The 18,040-nt window shown below is 39.0% G+C and overlaps 1 protein-coding gene across 9 annotated transcripts in view; it reads left to right on the top strand.

Annotated features, from left to right (window-relative positions):
- The window catches only part of LOC117421262 (protein numb homolog), a 67,838-nt gene that overhangs the window by 22,925 nt on the left and 26,873 nt on the right, over nt 1-18,040 (top strand). For 5 of the 9 annotated variants that reach the window (XM_058987254.1, XM_058987253.1, XM_058987252.1 and 2 more), the window contains one exon: nt 16,041-16,182. In XM_058987254.1, the coding sequence (XP_058843237.1) occupies nt 16,057-16,182 (126 nt within the window). In that variant the 5' untranslated portion in view covers nt 16,041-16,056. Of the gene's footprint in view, nt 1-11,761; nt 12,028-16,040; nt 16,183-18,040 lie in introns of those variants that run through there. The other 4 variants (XM_058987258.1, XM_058987250.1, XM_058987251.1 and 1 more) reach the window with 4 other exon arrangements.

Here is an 18,040-nt window from a genome sequence, read left to right as displayed (position 1 = left end):
AAGAAGAATGCATATGTCTGACCTTGAGGCAAACAGGCGCTGTGATAATTATATTGTTAGTTGAAAAGTTGGTGCAGTCCAAGACTACGGTAACAGACAGTCATTGCATGACATGCATAATATAAATTAACCCCTGTGAACAGGCTGGCTGTAGGGGTGAAACCAAAACACACAGCAACTGCGGGCAAAACCGAGACGCTGCGGCGCTCAGTGTTTTATGTTTACAGCACATGGCACTTTGAGCCAAAATAAATAGATAAACAAAATGGACTAACACTAAACAAACCGTGGATGAACAAACAAGTGTCGTGCTGGTTTAAAAGCCAGCACCCTTAGCAATTGTTATTTCTTTTTGTAATTATTTTCTCCTCTCCACACCCATTCTCCACTCTTGAACACACCCAACCCTGAGTGAGTGAAACATGCACCTACAGACGTGCTCAAATTTGTTGGTACCCTTACAGCTCATTGAAAGAATGCATCATTCCTCCTGAAAAGTGATGAAATTAAAAGCTATTTTATCATGTATACTTGCATGCCTTTGGTATGTCATAGAATAAAGCAAAGAAGCTGTGAAAAGAGATGAATTATTGCTTATTCTATAAAGATATTCTAAAATGGCCTGGACACATTTGTTGGTACCCCTTAGAAAAGATAATAAATAATTGGATTATAGTGATATTTCAAACTTATTAGTTTCTTTAATTAGTATCACACATGTCTCCAATCTTGTAATCAGTCATTTAGCCTATTTAAATGGATAAAAGTAGTCCCTGTGCTGTTTGGTATCAGTGTGCACCACACTGAACATGGACCAGAGAAAGCAAAGGAGAGAGTTGTCTGAGGAGATCAGAAAGTAAATAAGACAAGCATGGTAAAGGTAAAGGCTACAAGACCATCTCCAAGCAATAATGACCCAAAACACACAGCTAAAAGCACCCAAGAATGGATAAGAACAAAACATTGGACTATTCTGAAGTGGCCTTCTATGAGTCCTGATCTGAATCCTATCGAACATCTATGGAAAGAGCTGAAACTTGCAGTCTGGAGAAGGCACCCATCCAACCTGAGACAGCTGGAGCAGTTTGCTCAGGAAGAGTGGGTCAAACTACCTGTTAACAGGTGCAGAAGTCTCATTGAGAGCTACAGAAAACGTTTGATTGCAGTGATTGCCTCTAAAGGTTGTGCAACAAAATATTAGGTTAAGGGTCCCATCATTTTTGTCCATGCCATTTTCATTTGTTTTATTATTTACAATAAAAAATCAAAAGCAAAGTCTGATTTCTATTAAATATGGAATAAACAATGGTGGATACCAATTACTTTTGTCAGTTTCAAGTTATTTCAGAGAAAATTGTGCATTCTTCGTTTTTTGTGGAGGGGTACCAACAAATTTGAGCACGTCTGTATATATACAGTTTTGCCGGGATTTGGGGCACACGGCCACAGCCCTACAATAAGCAGATACCTACTGTTGAGGTCACAGAAGTGATCTGTGGCCAGATCTCCCATATGTGTGAAAGTGTGAGATGTGTAGCCTCTGGTTCTTCCAGTAGGTTGCCATTGTGCAACGTGACTCTCAGTCAGAGGGGGAGCAGAAGGCAAGGTGAGGGTTTGTGATGGTGCAAAGCATGGCCACTATTCTTAATTTTATTGAAAGTAAGTGAAATTTTAAAGTATGCATTGCAAATGAACTGCACTTCAAATCTGCATGGCCCATTCTGATCATGGGCATTTTTAAATAGTGCTGGGACAAGTATCCGAATATTTGAACGAATATATTGTGACATGTATTGGGATACAAAAATCAGACGTTCGTATTCGCTAGAAACGACAAAAATACGTTGCACTTATTTACCACCTCACCAGAAGATGCAAACCAGTTTAAAAATGGCAAATGAAAAAGAGCTCAATGTGATATGAGATTTAATATATATAACAAAATTAAACACAGCATCAACACAGCAGCTCAGGCCTCTGTTTACTTTTTGATATCTAAAACTTTTAAACAAACAAGATTATGTGCGTGCACGCATAATGATCTCTATGGAAAGCCATCTGGATGAAAAAAAGCGTTGTGCTGCTTTAGAGCGAGTCGGAATCTCATGGGACAGAATAAAGGCAAGCACGTCATTCTGAAATGCCTCGCTTAAACAGTGCCCAACTTGCTGGAAATGTTGTATAGTGAATTATATTGTATATATTAGATATTTTTTGTTGCGACTTTCTGTTATGTGGATTGTAAAACAAGAACCAAAACTGAGGTTTTTTACCCCTTCATTTTACAATGGCAATTCCACGTTTGTTTTATTTGAAGTGTTTAAAGTTAAATTTCAGTTTTTGTTTGCTTGTTCAGCTACAAAAAGACACAAGTAAACTTCAGAGGTCACGCTAGCTTTCTGTTTTGCATCCCATCCATTAAATATACATTTTAACACAAAGGCTAAGAAACCCCAGGTTTGTGCATTTTGGTTAATTTTTATGAACGTTTAATCTCTATGGCTTGTAGTAGTTTAAAAATCTCTGCCTGTGTATAGAAACACAGACACACTTTTTTCTTTGTTATATAACAGTAGACTGTTCCCATGACAATGAAACGGGATTCTAAGCACTGTTTGTTGCCTTCATCTACCTGTGTTTTTGCGTTTAACGCGACCTCTGAAACCTCATGTTATTACTTTATGAAAACGTGTCGATGGCCACTGTTTACTGTGAAGAAACGACAATAGCAAGGAATGAAAAAAATAAATAAATAAAATGAGGTGTCAACTTTATGTACTATTTATTTCGGGAATGAACAAAACAACGCTTAACTTGAGCTGCTATTTGGCATTCCTTGTTTTGTAGTTAATTCACTGGGGTAAAGTGCATTCTATTATGTATGTTACATATTGTAACGTCTTGATGTAAAGTAAAGGCACACACACACGGGCCACGCCCCCCTGCCCCTGCCCCTGCCCCTATGCTGTCTCTGCCTGTCTTCTGAGCGGGGCTACAAGTTAACTTTTTAAGGCACTAGAGAGGATTTGCTACCTGCCTGGAAAGTAGGTAGCAAAATGGTCTTATTCAGTAGCGGTTTATTCGTCTAATAATTATATTTAAAAAAAAATTACAAAAATAAACACCTACCTACTGTTTCAAATAGACTATCACAGAGTTATATTTAAATCAAAAAGTATTTATTGAAACCACCTTGTGTTCAACCAAGTAATAGAACTAATGCAATTCCTTGTCAATGTATTTTGTTTTATCGTGAAGTTCTACAAGAATGCAACCATATCAATTATCCTCTTGACTGAGATTTTGGTAACTAACAAATCATACACACCTATAGAGGACAGCGATTTAAAAAAAACAAAACAAAAGTGTGCCACCTTCTCATTGAATCCTGCATTGCATGGACCTTATAAATGATAAGGTTACAATCACAACCTAGCTGTTTTGAAAATGAAAACTAATTCCAGCACAGTATCGCTGCATTTAAAAGATTCATGCAACCTGTTCTACTGACTGGTTTGTTCATAAATATGTCAGCTCGCACCCTGCCTTTTCACTGGGTTTTTAAATGCTGTACAATCTCGAATAAATTAAGTAAGAAGTAATAACAGAAAAAGGGATATCAACCAAGAAAAGAAACCACGCTGGGTTTGTTTTATTAAACAGTGACATTAGTTAGCTATGTGTGCAAGTTATAGTTTGTATAACATTGTTTGTTAAAACACACATTTCACTAGTTAAAAGTACGCAAGGTAGTGATAATTCTATTATAAAAAGAAAACAGATAGAAGATCAATGAATGCACCTCAAGATTGTATTTCGTCTTCATACTGATAAAACAAGCTATTTCCTCCTGTGTGTTTTTTTTCGTAGTCAGAATTTTGATAAGGTAATAATTTATCTACCTATTATGTGTTCATTTTTAGCGTGGGTGAAGCCAAGGTTAACATTATAATAAAACCAGAGCTGCCATTCTCCATGACAGATTAAATTAGCATTTTATAGACAGTGAATAAACTTAATGTCCTGTTTGGTCATTGTCTGTTATTTTATAAAATTGTAATTTAAAATAACCGACTTCTAAATTTGTACAGAACCACGTAGAAGATTTGTGTAATCCGACTTCATTTTTTAACAAGAATTGATTGTATTTTTTTTTTTTTTTAATTTAGTCGTCGCCAATTATTTTTACCCCGGTTTTCACCCCAATTTAGCATGCCCAATTATGATCTGTATCCCCGGCTCACCGCTCGCAACCCCCCCGCCGACTCAGGAAACGGAGGCTGAAACACGCGTCCTCCGAAACGTGCTCCTTCCAAGCCGTCATTTTTCGCACTGCAGATCCACAGCAATGCTACCAGACCTATAGTGCCGGAGGACAACACAGATCTGGCGGCTCTGCTGCAGAGCCACAGGCGCCCTATCGGCCACAGGGGTCGCTGATGCGCGGTGAGCCGTGGATTCCCCTGCCGACCTAAGCCCTCCCTACCCGGGCAGCGCTCAGCCAATTGTGCGCCGCCCCCTAGGAACTCTCGGTCACGGTCAGCTGTGACATAGCCTGGATTCGAACCAGCGATCTCCAGGCTATAGGGCACATCCTGCGAGGAGCGCCTTTACTGGATGCGCCACTCGGGAGCCCAAGAATTGATTGTATTTTGATGCCAAGCACGTCCTTGTCTGACCGGGGAAAGCGGAGGGTTATTTTAAGGGTTGTTTTGAACCCTATTCTATCTTTCCAGTGTTTCATAGAGCAGTATAAACACAGACTTGTGCATGTTATACAGGCGACTATAATAGCATGGCAAATACTTTAATAAACCTTTTAGTTTGAATGTGTGTTTTTAGATTTGATGTTTTTATAAATACAGATATCCAGACTTGCCCATTATGCATTCTGCATGCATGTTTTTTATAAAGGGTTTAATTTAAATGTGGATAAGACTCACATTGCAAGTGTTTTAACTGATGATTTGCATTGGCTTGGGTTTTCTGGTTACTGTTAAATTGCCGTTGAGCTTTTCTATTGGAAACCTAAAACCAAAGAAATTTGGGGTGAATAACTGAAGCAATAATGTTGACTGGTTCATAATCCAAACCACAAACAGAAACCGCATCCCTGTGCTTACTGTACCGTGCAGTCCACAGTTTCCAGACTCTAGTTGTTTGCAAGTGACAAAGAAAACCAAGAGCAGGAAGTTTACTAGACAGATTAGTGAGTATTGCAGATCTGTGTTCGTAAAACCTCATGGTTGATCACTTCCTTAGTATTTTATATCCTTGAAGGCAGGAATTCAAATGAGGTATTCGCTGCAACAGGATAAATATTTGGAAACAATAAGGACACGCACTCAAACTAGGAGTGTGACGTTGCTGGGCGTTGCATGGGCTCCCACATCTTCATGTCTTCAGAAGCAGCTATGACTGTGATGTTGCTGGGCGTTGCATGGGCTCCCACGTCTTCATGTCTTCAGAAGCAGCTATGAGTGTGACGTTGCTGGGCGTTGCATGGGCCCCCATGTCTTCATGTCTTCAGAACGAGTACATGTTGTGCTGCTCCACTGAGCCCCTTTATTAGCTGCTGGTTAGCCTGCCCAGTGGAAATCTACCATCTTGAAGGTCCTGAATCAGATGTTGCTAATTGAAAAACTTGGTTGGATCAGGTTTCATTTTAACACATCTCCGCTAATCTCTCTGTTGAAAGAACCATTTCTCAGGAGCCCTTAGGACTAACCATGCTAATGGCTTATCACAGAGAAAGGCATACAGAACTGAGATGACAGTTAAGGCAAGAGAAAAAGAAAGAGAAAAGGTCTTATTTTGTTCTGTTTGTGTGTCCATAGGCCATGTGTGCTACAGTATATAGAATGGCAATTGCATATACTTGAAAAGTCTGTCTAAATAGTATGCAATCTACAGCACGTCCTGTTTTATTTTGGCTTCAGTATGTAGTCTTTTAACAAACATTTTAATTAAATATGAAATGCAATCTTATCTGTCAGTCTACTGACTTTGATAACCTGACTGTCAAGGAATTGTGAAGGTGTGCATACAGATTTCACTCAAAATGTTGCATATGCTGTGCAGTTGCGTGGGCACTGAAAACTTTAATGATTGTGATATACTTGCTTTCTCTCAACAAGAATACTGTATATGGACTGTGCATTTTTCCATTTGGTTAGAAATGTAGGTGATTTAGCTCAGTCTTCCTATTAAAACCAATTTGAGTTGACCTTTCAACCCCTTATCTGCAAAAGTTAGTTATCACTGTCCTGGCTGGGATTCAATAAACATAAAGGCTCCTGTAATTGTAGTGCAGATATTGGAATCCATATAACTATATTGGTTATGAAGTCGTGTGGCAGGGCTTTCACTCTGCACTTGGAACCAGATGGAAGCCCAGTTATGGCCACTCTGTTAAGAGTTGATTGTTTCATTGATGAGCAGTTAACAAGATACAAAAGTACCTGGCTAGGGAAGACAGCCAGCCAGTCAGCAAGGCTTTTGTTTACTGTTTTACTTTTGTTAAGTGTTTTTCTTCTTTATTTTCATTAATAAAAATGCTGAAGCGCTTTGCTTGCATATGTGGGTGGAGTGCTCCCTGACACACAGCCTGACCACTTTGCCTGCACCTCCACAAGTAGACTTGTATCATTTTTGGCTCACTAAGTGGAACACAGCTTTCACCCTAATTAAGTAACCCAGCATATAGCTGTTTTCCAATAGGAAGAATTCTATTCTAATTCTAAGCAACAAGGACATTTTATAATTCACATGTTGCCTTAAGGCCATGGTAACAGGATACAGCTCATAATATAAATAATTGAAATAAGTATTAATGAGATTAAAAATAAAACTCTAACTTCCTTTAATTGAATTTCATCACAGACATACTTTAGCATTGTATGTCCATCTGTAATGTCCATCCATCTGTCTGTATTAGGGCACTTCCAATGTACATGGGAATGTTGCATTTTTACATACAGAATGATTATCCGGAGAACCAGTATGTTTGTAAAAAAAACTTTGTGCGGACATTTGTTACCATAAATTTAGTGTGGTGTCTGTCACATCTCCAGCATGGTGAGGCTTCGCCTGCTCCCAGTTCTGAGCAGATGTAATGCCTGGTGGGGTTTCCTCAAGCCTTAGTTTTCATCTTGTTCTAAATCCCATGGTTAAAAACAAACAAACACAGCAAAAAAGCTTGCAACTTTATTTTCAGTGTCTATGAAAATGCAAAATCAGACTCTGATTTTTTTGGTCAACTTTGATTATGAATGTTGTGCTAGAAACATGTAACCCTTTTGTGCCAGTTTCTTTACAAAGGTACATTTGAGGTACAGCAGTGACTTCATATTAGCAGGCTTGTATAAAGCCTGTATATGGTAAGTGTGTGGATGAGCATGATCTCGATTCAGTGTATTAGCCACCACCCTACTTGTCACAAGGTGGGGGCTGCTGTTTGTTGGCTGTTGTTCTTGTCCCTGTACTAAGAGTCACTAAGCATTGTAATGAAGTCTGGCTTGAGTTCAGATACAAGACTTATTTCTCATATTTCCTTCCTTGAGGTTTTGCTTGGGCACTGCCCCTGGTTACACTCTCTCTGCGCTGTCTGGAGTGCTGAAGTGTGGATTGGTGGGCTTCTTGATTTGCCTTGGCAGAACTGGGTTGTGATCCAGTTGAGCTGTCGCCACGCTGAGCCACGCCTGGTCCTGCCAGCTCAGCAGTCGGCTTTGCTTTGTTTTTTTAGAAAGGGTAGCTTTTCTGATCATCACAGAAGGAACATGACGGATGTTGCTGACATTTTCTCATTCTCTGCAGAGGTACCCAGGGCCTCCTTTGATGTAACTCGACTCGGGTTTATAAAGTTAAGTAGGTTTTCCGTTTCAAGTTTATGTATTGAAAGCTATACTGGGAGAAACTGGCTGTATAGGTAGTTTATTGTAGCAACAATATTTGGGTACATTTTTTTTTTTATATTGCTGATAAAGAATCTGCTGACCTTATGTATGGCATGACACGTGTGTGTGTGTGTGTGTGTGTGTGTGTGTGTGTGTGTGTGTGTGTGTATGTGTGTATATATATATATATATATATATATATATATATATATATATATATATATATATATAAACTATAACATTTCTGGTAATAACTGTTTCTTTACAAGTTTCCTGAAACAAATGTGGATCATTCACACCATACAGTCTAAAAATGAAGGAAACATTATTATTGCAATCCATGGTGCTGATGTGATAATGTTTTCAATAAAATGATTTAAAACTGTAGCTGTCTTCTGTGGGAGATAACATAGTGACCATGGTCAGTGAGTCGCATTCTTATGTTTTCAGGAAATCTGTTCAACGTTAAAACCATGCCTGCTCCAAAAGTGGAAATGGAGTGCAGAAAAACAGAAAGGAACTTGTGGTAGAACTGATTTTTATTAGTTTAGGGGCACAGCGGGGATAAAGCAGTGAATTGTGATACTTCATGGTACAGCACCCTGATGCAGTGGTGATTCCAGAGTTGGCGTTATGCTGACATGCTTACTTGCTATGGAATAAAGCCAAATTCTCCAGCTGCTCCTCAAGTCTTAATGATAAATTACACAATAAACTAAGCACCACCTGAGCCCATTTTTTTACAGCAGCGAGTCCATTCTATCTCTCTCTTCTTCCTTCCTGCTATAAATACACTGCTGGGGTTCCATGTTCAAGTGTAAATATAACGCGAGTGATTTGGCTGGGTCTGTAATTACGGTGTCACAATGAATAGGCTGCACTGCTCTCTCTGGGCCCTATTAGCACAGCAAGGTTGGAAAATGTTTCTATTTTTTACTGGTGCTACAGTACATGCAGTAGGTTCCCATCGGAGAGGTGCTGGGTTGATTGGATGCCCTAGAAGTTGGCCTGATTCGTGCAGTGTTTTTGTATGTGGATCTTCAGGTATTCCTTTGAGTAGAGCACCTGCTGTGATCGTTTTTTAGATAACACTGTATGTTTGATTTCTAGAGTTTTAATGAAGCTCTGATCCAGAGAAATGCCCCATTTGTTAATAATGTAATATCCAGCCAGAGAGCGTTTTGATGGAGCTGTTAACGTTGAATGTTATTTTTGATTTTTGTTAAGAATCAGTCAAACTAACTTTTATTCAACTATGTCAAGTCAGTTGAAAATAAATTGCACCTCATCGCTAGAAAATGGCATGTAAACAAACAGCGAAATGCACAGCTGTTTCTCTTGTTACAAAAAGTTGGAAATTGTTTGAGCTCTAAATAAAACCTAAACACAAGTCACCAAGCAATTTTGTGTTTTCTGTTCTGGCGAGTTGCATCACCATTCTGTTAATGTTGTGCATGTCTTGAATATTGCTCATGTACAGGTATTCATAATTCATCTAGAGCTGCTGCTGCATTTAACGTGTGTCGGGGTGCTGTGTAAACTTAGTTTGACAGTTTTTATTAACATTAGTTTGTCTGTTACTTTATTATTATAGTTTATTAACATACACTTGCCTATTGCTTTTCTCTTACTTATTCTATTCATTGAATATGTTGATGCACGTGCGTCAGGAAAAGTAATACATATATTTATTTATTTATGTGTTTGTTTATTGATTCATGTTGTGTCTGATGGCTAACAGTCTTAAAGAACACTTCACCTATAAGAAGAGACTACTCTACTGTATTTGTATTTATTTTTAATATCTAGATAAAATTCTGCAGGTGCAGTGTGGGTAAACATCTGTTTTCTTTTGAGTTTTAGAAATAGGGAGTTACATAAAGCAAGGCTTTAAAGTTCTTATCTTGCTCAAACCTCCACGGAGGCGGTGAGAAGGAGGAGGAGGGAGAGGAGATCAAAGCTTTCCAGCACCTGTAATATTTAATAAGCAAGTCATCTCAAGGGAAAATAAATTGAATCTATAATATAGTTACAAAGGAGACCTTGTCTCTGTTTCAGGTACAGTGGGATCAACGGGTTCTGTTTTTTAAATGTTCTAAAATATAAGCACTTGTAGATAGACAGGTTTCTATACTGGTAACTATTAAAGGAAACTCCAAAAGAGATTATTTTCTAAATGGTTAAATTACATTGAGATAGAACACAGGTGAGCATTAATCAAGTCTGTAGTGTTACAATTCAGCAGTGACATTTCACTGATATAAGCAAATAGACATTCGGTTTCTATACTGGTAACTGTTTACTGTTTTCACTAATAGAGCTTTTATTTTCCGAATGTGCTTACAAGTCAATGGGATGAGGGCTATGTTTCAGCACTGTGTCGCTGGGTGCAGCACCCTTTTCACATGTGGTGTGTGTACATGTCCTATTGCCTGCAGTATACGGATTGCCTTCACACAGGGCCTTCCAATCCCACAAGGAATTTGGAACCCTACCTTTGTGGGAAGGAGGTTTTGTTGCAGTCAGATTTTGCAGGCACCTCCCTTCCTTGACCTTTTTCTGCCCTTTATTATTAGTATTAGTATTAGTTTGACTCTGTGTCACACGCAAGGAGAGGGGTGGGGAGGGTGGGGGACTCCAGTGGAGTTGTGTCTGCAGAGGCTGGCAGGGATAGGCCACCTTTTAAAAATAAATCTGTTTCCTGTCGCGAGAGGAGGGGGTGGTGGGATTGTTGGGGAGTATAGAAATCCAAACAGTCCTTTTAAAACATTAGCTTCAAAATACATTTTAATTGCTTGCATATTTAGTTTAACAGTTAAACCTGGCTACTGTAGGCTATATGTATTTGTCTAAAACAAAACCAGCCAATCAGTAATTTGCACCGACAAAAGCAACCAGTCCTGTATCATCGCTGCTGAGAGCCAATCGCAGCCTGTCAGCCCGACTGGAGCGCAGACACAGCATCTTTCAACAACAACAAACCAAGACGCGGACATTCAGTAATATTGCTCTGTTCACATATCTAGCACTGTCCAGATCAACTATAAGCTGCTTTGACGAATAAAAGGTGGAAGGGTACCTGACGAATCATCTAGGTTTTCATTTTTTTTTTTTTTTTTTTGGATGAATTTTTTTCTAATCGATGTAATTCCCTCTCGATGAAGGCTTACTGTGTGGTAGTTGATCTTGACTTTCGTTCGTGTCTTTGGCTCGGGAAGCATAACTCCACACAGTAGAGCCTTCGGCGGGCACCATCACTTAAATGGTATTGGTAGTTCTAAACATTTGAGCATTTATTACATTTAACATATTGGCTTTTTAAAAGGGCCTGCAGAGGTAGTGTTTGTGTCTAGAGCTGATAAGCTGTTCTGTACCGTAGCGTTAAATCACAGCTAAGCCATTGACCATTGACTACAAGACAGGACAAATGATTTCAAACAGGGTCCCAGCCTTGAGCAAAATAGCATGGATGGTAACAGTCGAGTTAAATAAAATGATAGAAATTTCAGTCTTGATAAACGCTTGTGTGCAGTTGTTCCTGTTTTGAGAGTGTTGGCTGTTCGAGATGAATCTGTAGGGAGTATCAGTGTCAGGCCAGTGGCACAGCAGGAATCCTGTCCCTGTCTGAGAGAGCCTTGGGGCCGCTACACTTCACACCAGCCGGGATTATGTAAGTAACACTGGAAATGTTTCACTTAGTAAAAGCTTTGGTATTCCAGCCCTTGCCTTTTTCCTCTCATGTGACCGCCCTTTGGTTTAATGGAATGCCGACCTCATTGTAAAGGTTAAATCAGCTGAATCTGAGCACTGGACTTTGGAGTCAACGTAAACATGTCCATTGTGTTCAGAGAGCAAGAACTGAACAAGCAGCGGTGGCGGCACTATTAACTTGGTTGTAATTAAACACAGATTTCCTTTGCTGAGATTGAAGGGATTTTTATTTAAGAACTAATTTTGTATGTTTAATTTTCTTTTATTGCCAATGGATTGCTTTCTCAAGTACACACGTACCGATGCCACTTTAAAAATAAGAGGATAACCGAATTCTGCTGTCATGGATGAAGTACACATGTGATACTGTTTCTGTGCTCTGCTGCAATATACCAACTTCATTTGATTCCTTTCTTGGGAGGTTAGTACAAAGTGTTCCAGTCTCCACATTTAGGGTGTTTTAATTTGATATCTTTAGCTATTTAGGGCTGGTACTGTACAGTATGTGTGCACCATGTCTCCTGTTAAACTTTTACTGCAACAGAGCAACAAGATCACGTTTCATTTTTATTGGAGAAACTTGAGTCTTGAGGGTCTTGGATACAGTAGACTTACATTTAATGTAAGGGTACACCACTATTCAAATTGAATCTATTGTAACAAAATAGATTTTCGAGAAACTGAAAGATATATTGGAACAAAAGGCATGGCTGTGAAAATGGTAATGAAGTTTTTTTAATAGTAGGATTTTAAAATTCTCTGCAGGGCTACACCTGTTTAATGTTTATACACCAGATGGCATTCCCTGAGAGGCTGCTGCTTGGCTTGCCATGCCCTTTGACCCTGTGGTTGCAAGTCATTTCATCTCTACAGTAGCATGTATTCTAAGATGAACTTGGCTTGCCTAACTGTACTGTGTTTCATAGATCCCCAGATGGGTCCATGGTGGCATCATCAGGGTCTGGCATAGTGCAGTGCACTATTTCAGCATATTCCACTGCATGGCAGGTATATTCTGTTTAACAGGTGTTCATCATGTATGCCTGTACTGTAATCCCCTGCTGCATTCACAAAATACTAACCCATGGACATGCAAGGACTGTTTTGTATTCCTTTGCAACCGTAACAGAATAGAAATGTAAACGCACCACTATCTCATTGCTCTGGGTCAGTGTTAGTGCTCACTTCAGTGTGGCATTTGACATTGAGAAAGGACACTTTAAGTACTAATCAGTCTACAGTATTCTAAATAAGTAGTAACATTTTACTGAAATGTACAACTTTATAATATTGTCACAATGTGCTCTTGAAAAATAAACCCATTGTGAGTTTGTGTACCCTGCCTTAATGGAATTGTATTGCGTAGAGATTCATTGTGCAATTAGGTTTCAGAAGTCTGCGTGGCAAAGTCATTCCTAACAGTTACTGTCAGCAGTCCAGTACAGGGGTCAATGATTATGTTTGCATGTACTGTTTGCATACTAAATATAAGCCACTTTATTACAGTGGCATATTTGTTTTGGTGATGTATCTCTTCACACAGTCTCTGTATCACAATATGTATCATAGTGCTGGGGCAAACATGGCATTTCATGTTCAGATATCCGTTCACGATTCAGACAGGTATTTAAATATTAGTTAATGTCTCTTAATAACACTTTCGGAGCCATTTTATATGTAACAGTACATAAAATACACACTGCAGGGCTTTTTCATAATCCCTGACATTGTCATGTCTTCACAACAAACAAAGTAGCCATAGACACATTTTCATAAGGTAATGACATTACTTTTATTAACTTCATTAAACACTTTGAATAAAATAAATGTGGAAAAGGGGGCGTTGTGCGATTTGTGAAGAAAAACAACACTATACTATTTAACAAAAACTAGGATTGCCACATGAAAGAAAAGCAAAACGTTGATCACAACACGAGAAATTTCCTTTGCAAGATGGGCCAGTGTTGCAAAATGTGAGGCATTTTGGAGTGACGTTCCTGATCTGTATCGTATGGCAAACAGTGACGGACCCCGATTTGACTTGCTTCCCAAATCTGAAGCAGAAGTTGAACGTTTATGTAGAGATCATTAAAATGTTTGACAACCACAGTAAATAGAACACCAGGAGCGGCTGTGCTGAGCTGCTTTTTTTTTTTTATATATAGAAATCCCACGCAGGCTATTTTTCAATTTTATAAACTGCTGTGCACTGATTTACCACCTTGCCAGAATATGCAAGGCAAAACACGCTGTGATACGTATGTCTCATTTCTATCAATTGCGTAATTTCTGTTTGTTCGGATATTTGGCCCAGCACTAATTTATCATGTAAGGAAGTTTCAATTGATACATTATTTCAAGCCTACCCCCCTTTTTGGATATAATCTGTGATTTGACACCCTAGCAGAGGTTTCATCCTTTAATTTTATACACTCCAAATATTACTAAAACTAACCAGGTGTTTGTGTACTGGACTATACATTCAGTCATATACATTAGAGAGGGTTCCTACTACCAGTTTGAAATGTATGTCCAGTAACACTGAAACTTGGTAGATTTCAGTGATTTTAATGTATGTGTAATATAAGACTGAGGGATCACACCTCTGACCTGTGTAATATTTATAATAAGGAAACTACAGTAGATAAGCCAGGAGCTAATTGGTAGAATTACCAACATCTGGGCTTTGCGTGTTGGGTTTGCTACTTTGAGGTTCTGCTTTACTTGTTGAAAATCACAATTGAGTTTAAACCTGGAAACACCCACAGAGTTGAACAGGAAGTAATGTCCCTGACACTGGTGGCAGGAAAGGGTTGTGACACTGGCAGCAATCTCAAATACAATCCTATAACAATGGAAATGGTAACTACTTGAATATCAAATGCTGTACATGCCAACATATGGCTTTAATATAGAAAGCCATGCTTGCACACGCTTCTTGGTTTGAAAATATAAAGGATTTTCAGGGTTAGAAACTTCCACTAGTTTTGGATTTCTGAACTGCCCTTGTTTTGGTATATTATTGAAGTCAGCTTTTGCCAGGAGTTTGAACAGTCGGGTCTCTGGTAAATCTGCTCTGAACTGGTCACATGAATAAGTCTCCCCTGCATTTGTAGGTTAACTCTCAAGAGTTGGTGCAGCTATAAGGGAAGGAACAATATGTTTAATGGGTGGCTAAAACTCCTGGCTACTGAATCATTTAAGCAATACATTTAATTGGTGGTATTTTGGAAAGCCAGGACTGGGTGTAGGGCTAGTGAGTTTCTAACACTGATTTGGAGGGAACTGACCTGAAAACACACAGAGGAGTATAGTCATGATGGCATGCTTGTTTCAGATTTGCTGTCTCAGGATGGAACGGATCGGTTTACAAAGTAAATGTTTTCTAAACACACAAGATGGTATTTTAGCCTTTGCAGCTCAATATAGTAAGTGTGAGCACTGCTCTCCTGTGCTGCACTGCGGTACGCGCTCATTGTTTCTGAAGAAGATGAATTTGCACTGATCTTGAAGGGAGAAGATGCTTTTTTTTTCTTTTGCAACCACATGACTAATACTTCAAGCGCGTTAAGACATGATGTGACCTAAATATAAAAAATACAAAATAAATGACTCATCGGGGGAGAAGTGCTGCCAGGCTGTCAGTTGGTTTGGGAATTGCTTGTTACATTTTGATGTTTGTGAATTTAAGAATGATGAGACCATGGCTTTGGCTATAGTAGTCTCCTTTCATGGTTTCTGCAGACTCTATTAAATCTGTCCCCCCTTGCTAGGGTGTGTGTGTTGTGTTTTTTTTTTTTTTTTTTGGATGTCGTCTTTTTTTTTTTTTAGTGCAGATTTAAAAGAGGAAACACAATCCCTTCTCCACAGGTACTAAACACAGATGAGGTAGTAACTGGAACCTGTTTAAGCGGGCAGGCTAACAGCTCTATAACGTCTTGTTTGACAGTGAAATTACAGAGCATGCTCCTTTTAGCTTTTTCATTTGCTTAGCTATTGTGCGACCCTCTGTTATATAGAAATTGTCTTGAAGAGTTTCAGTAATATAGGCAGGATTGAGATGCCCCGAATTCTTTTATAACAGTAGTTATTAAACATACGTTTTCCTGACTTTATACATAGGACAGTTAGGAGGACCTACTTTTTATCATTGGTGAGAGGTCTGTGGTCCAGTGCCGTATACAGGATCATCTATCTAAATAGATGGATGTACTATTGATGCTCATTGATCTTTGTATGTAAGTCTGACAGCAACCACAAATAATATAGGTACGGGTGCCTGTATCTCTTTCACAATTGACTGTGATTGTTTGTGTATTTTACGGTATTTGTGTTTTAATTTGACACTCCTGTCTCTGTGGCAGTGTCTGTGGAGACGGAGGTCTTTGAGAATCTCTAGCGTGTTCTCATGACTTGTTCTCCTCTCCCCTGCAGAGGTCAGTGCTCCGCGATGAACAAGCTACGGCAGAGCTTCCGCCGGAAGAAAGAGATCTACGTGCCGGAGTCGAGCCGGCCGCACCAGTGGCAGACAGACGAGGAGGGCGTGCGCGGCAGGAAGTGCAGCTTCGCAGTTAAGGTGAGCCGCAGGGGGAAGTCAGCATTCTTCTTGAAATGTGGACTTACACAGACTTTCAGGTTGGTCATACATCCCTATATGGGAAGCTTGAATTACAAGCTTGATTAGCCACAGTCTATACATAACCAGGTCAGGTGTCACTTATTAAACTCATAGTAAAACCAGGAATGGATCAAACTGCTATGCAATGGGTGGGAGTCTTATTGTACTGAACCATTTAGGCAGGCAACTTCGTATTTTCACCAGGGACCCAAGATGGAGTCATGACTTTTTGGTTTCCATATAAGAGCTAACACTCAAGATATTGCCTTTCCTACTCTGTGCACATTCTGTGATTCCCTAGTCAAGTTAGATTGTGGATATTTACCCAGGATAGCAACTAACTGCACAGTGTGTGCATCAGCACTGAAGCAAATCTTTTTAGGTACGGCTCAGTCTAATTTTAGAAACACGAAGTATGTTTGTATGTGATCAGAACTGAAATATTTATTGAACCTTTTTTTTGTTGTTGGAGCTTCAGCATTAAAATAATAAATGTGATTTTAGAATTGTACCAGTGGGTAGACTGTTTCCAGTTACTGCTGGTCAGTATTATCATGCTGCACTGTACACTCTCGTGTGCCGTCTCCGGAGACCCTTGGAAACCAGACATGACGTTTCTGTGGGCTCTCCTCCTGGGGCAATCAAAGATTCCACATTTAGAGAGAGAAGTAAGCATGAGGCGCACAGATGATTGAAATGATGTTAATGCTTTCCTTTTTAATGACATTTTGCTGGGGTTTGTTAATTCAGAGACGAGACATGCAATCTGTTCTTGATTGAGTAATCTGTGATTGCTGTTGATTGGAGCTATGAATCTCAGACTGAGGCTGAATGCTACTTTATTTTAGTTGAATGTCTGTGACTGCCCCAGATAATCTGCCAAGAGACAAATTTATTGCCAAAATCATTTAGCACTTTGTAGGCTCTTGCGTCCTATTGCCTTCTGATTAATGATGATTATTGAATGTTTACAAAGTACTGTAATGCTTTTCATTTTCTGCAAACTTCAATTAAATATTCATAATGAGTATTAGATCAGAACTGTAGCTAACAATAAAACTGTTCCCATTCAGTTCTGAAAAATATGAAATCACTTATTTTATAATAAAGTATAATGCTTGTGTACATCAGGAATCAGACTCACATTGCATAGCAGTTTGATCCATTCCTGGTTTTACTCTTGAGTTTAAGAAGACACACCTGAGCTTGTCACACTCCCTGTTCCACATTCATTTGAAGTGTTTGAAGTTAAAACGTAATGTTATTACTTTATGAAAATGTGTCTATGGCCACTTTGTTGTGAAAACAGGAGGGATTATGGAAAAAACACCCGTCTACTTTGCACTGTTTTTACCTGAAATACAAATTTTACAACTTTTAATAATGTTACATAATGACTTTGAAAACATGTATTGCTGCAGGGAGAACGAGACTACCTCCCGGCTAGAAGTGTAAATGCATCCCAGAAAATGCATATTATTTGTTTTCAAGACTGTTACAGATTTCATGCATCATAGTTTGCACTATATTTATCATGGTTAGTAGAGGTTTTGTGTGTCTTTCACCAAACACACAAAACTTCTACATCTTTGGCAGTCAATCTCGGATTGTTATTACCCTTCCTCACAATTCTTCTACTTGTTCTTGGTGAAAGAACCTTCTTTCTTCCAGACTGAGGGAGTGTTGTGACAGTACCATGAGTCTTGTACTTCTTGATAATAGAAACAATAGTTGAAATTGGGATACTCAAATGCTTGGAAATCTTCTTGTATCCTTTTCCAGCTTTATGACAATAAATCATTTGCTGCCTAAGGTC

The sequence above is a fragment of the Acipenser ruthenus genome, chromosome 15, assembly GCF_902713425.1.
Source record: "Acipenser ruthenus chromosome 15, fAciRut3.2 maternal haplotype, whole genome shotgun sequence".
Classification (NCBI taxonomy): Eukaryota; Metazoa; Chordata; class Actinopteri; order Acipenseriformes; family Acipenseridae; genus Acipenser; species Acipenser ruthenus.
Note: the sequence above shows the minus strand (reverse complement) of the source record. Positions and strands in the feature narration are given on the sequence as shown.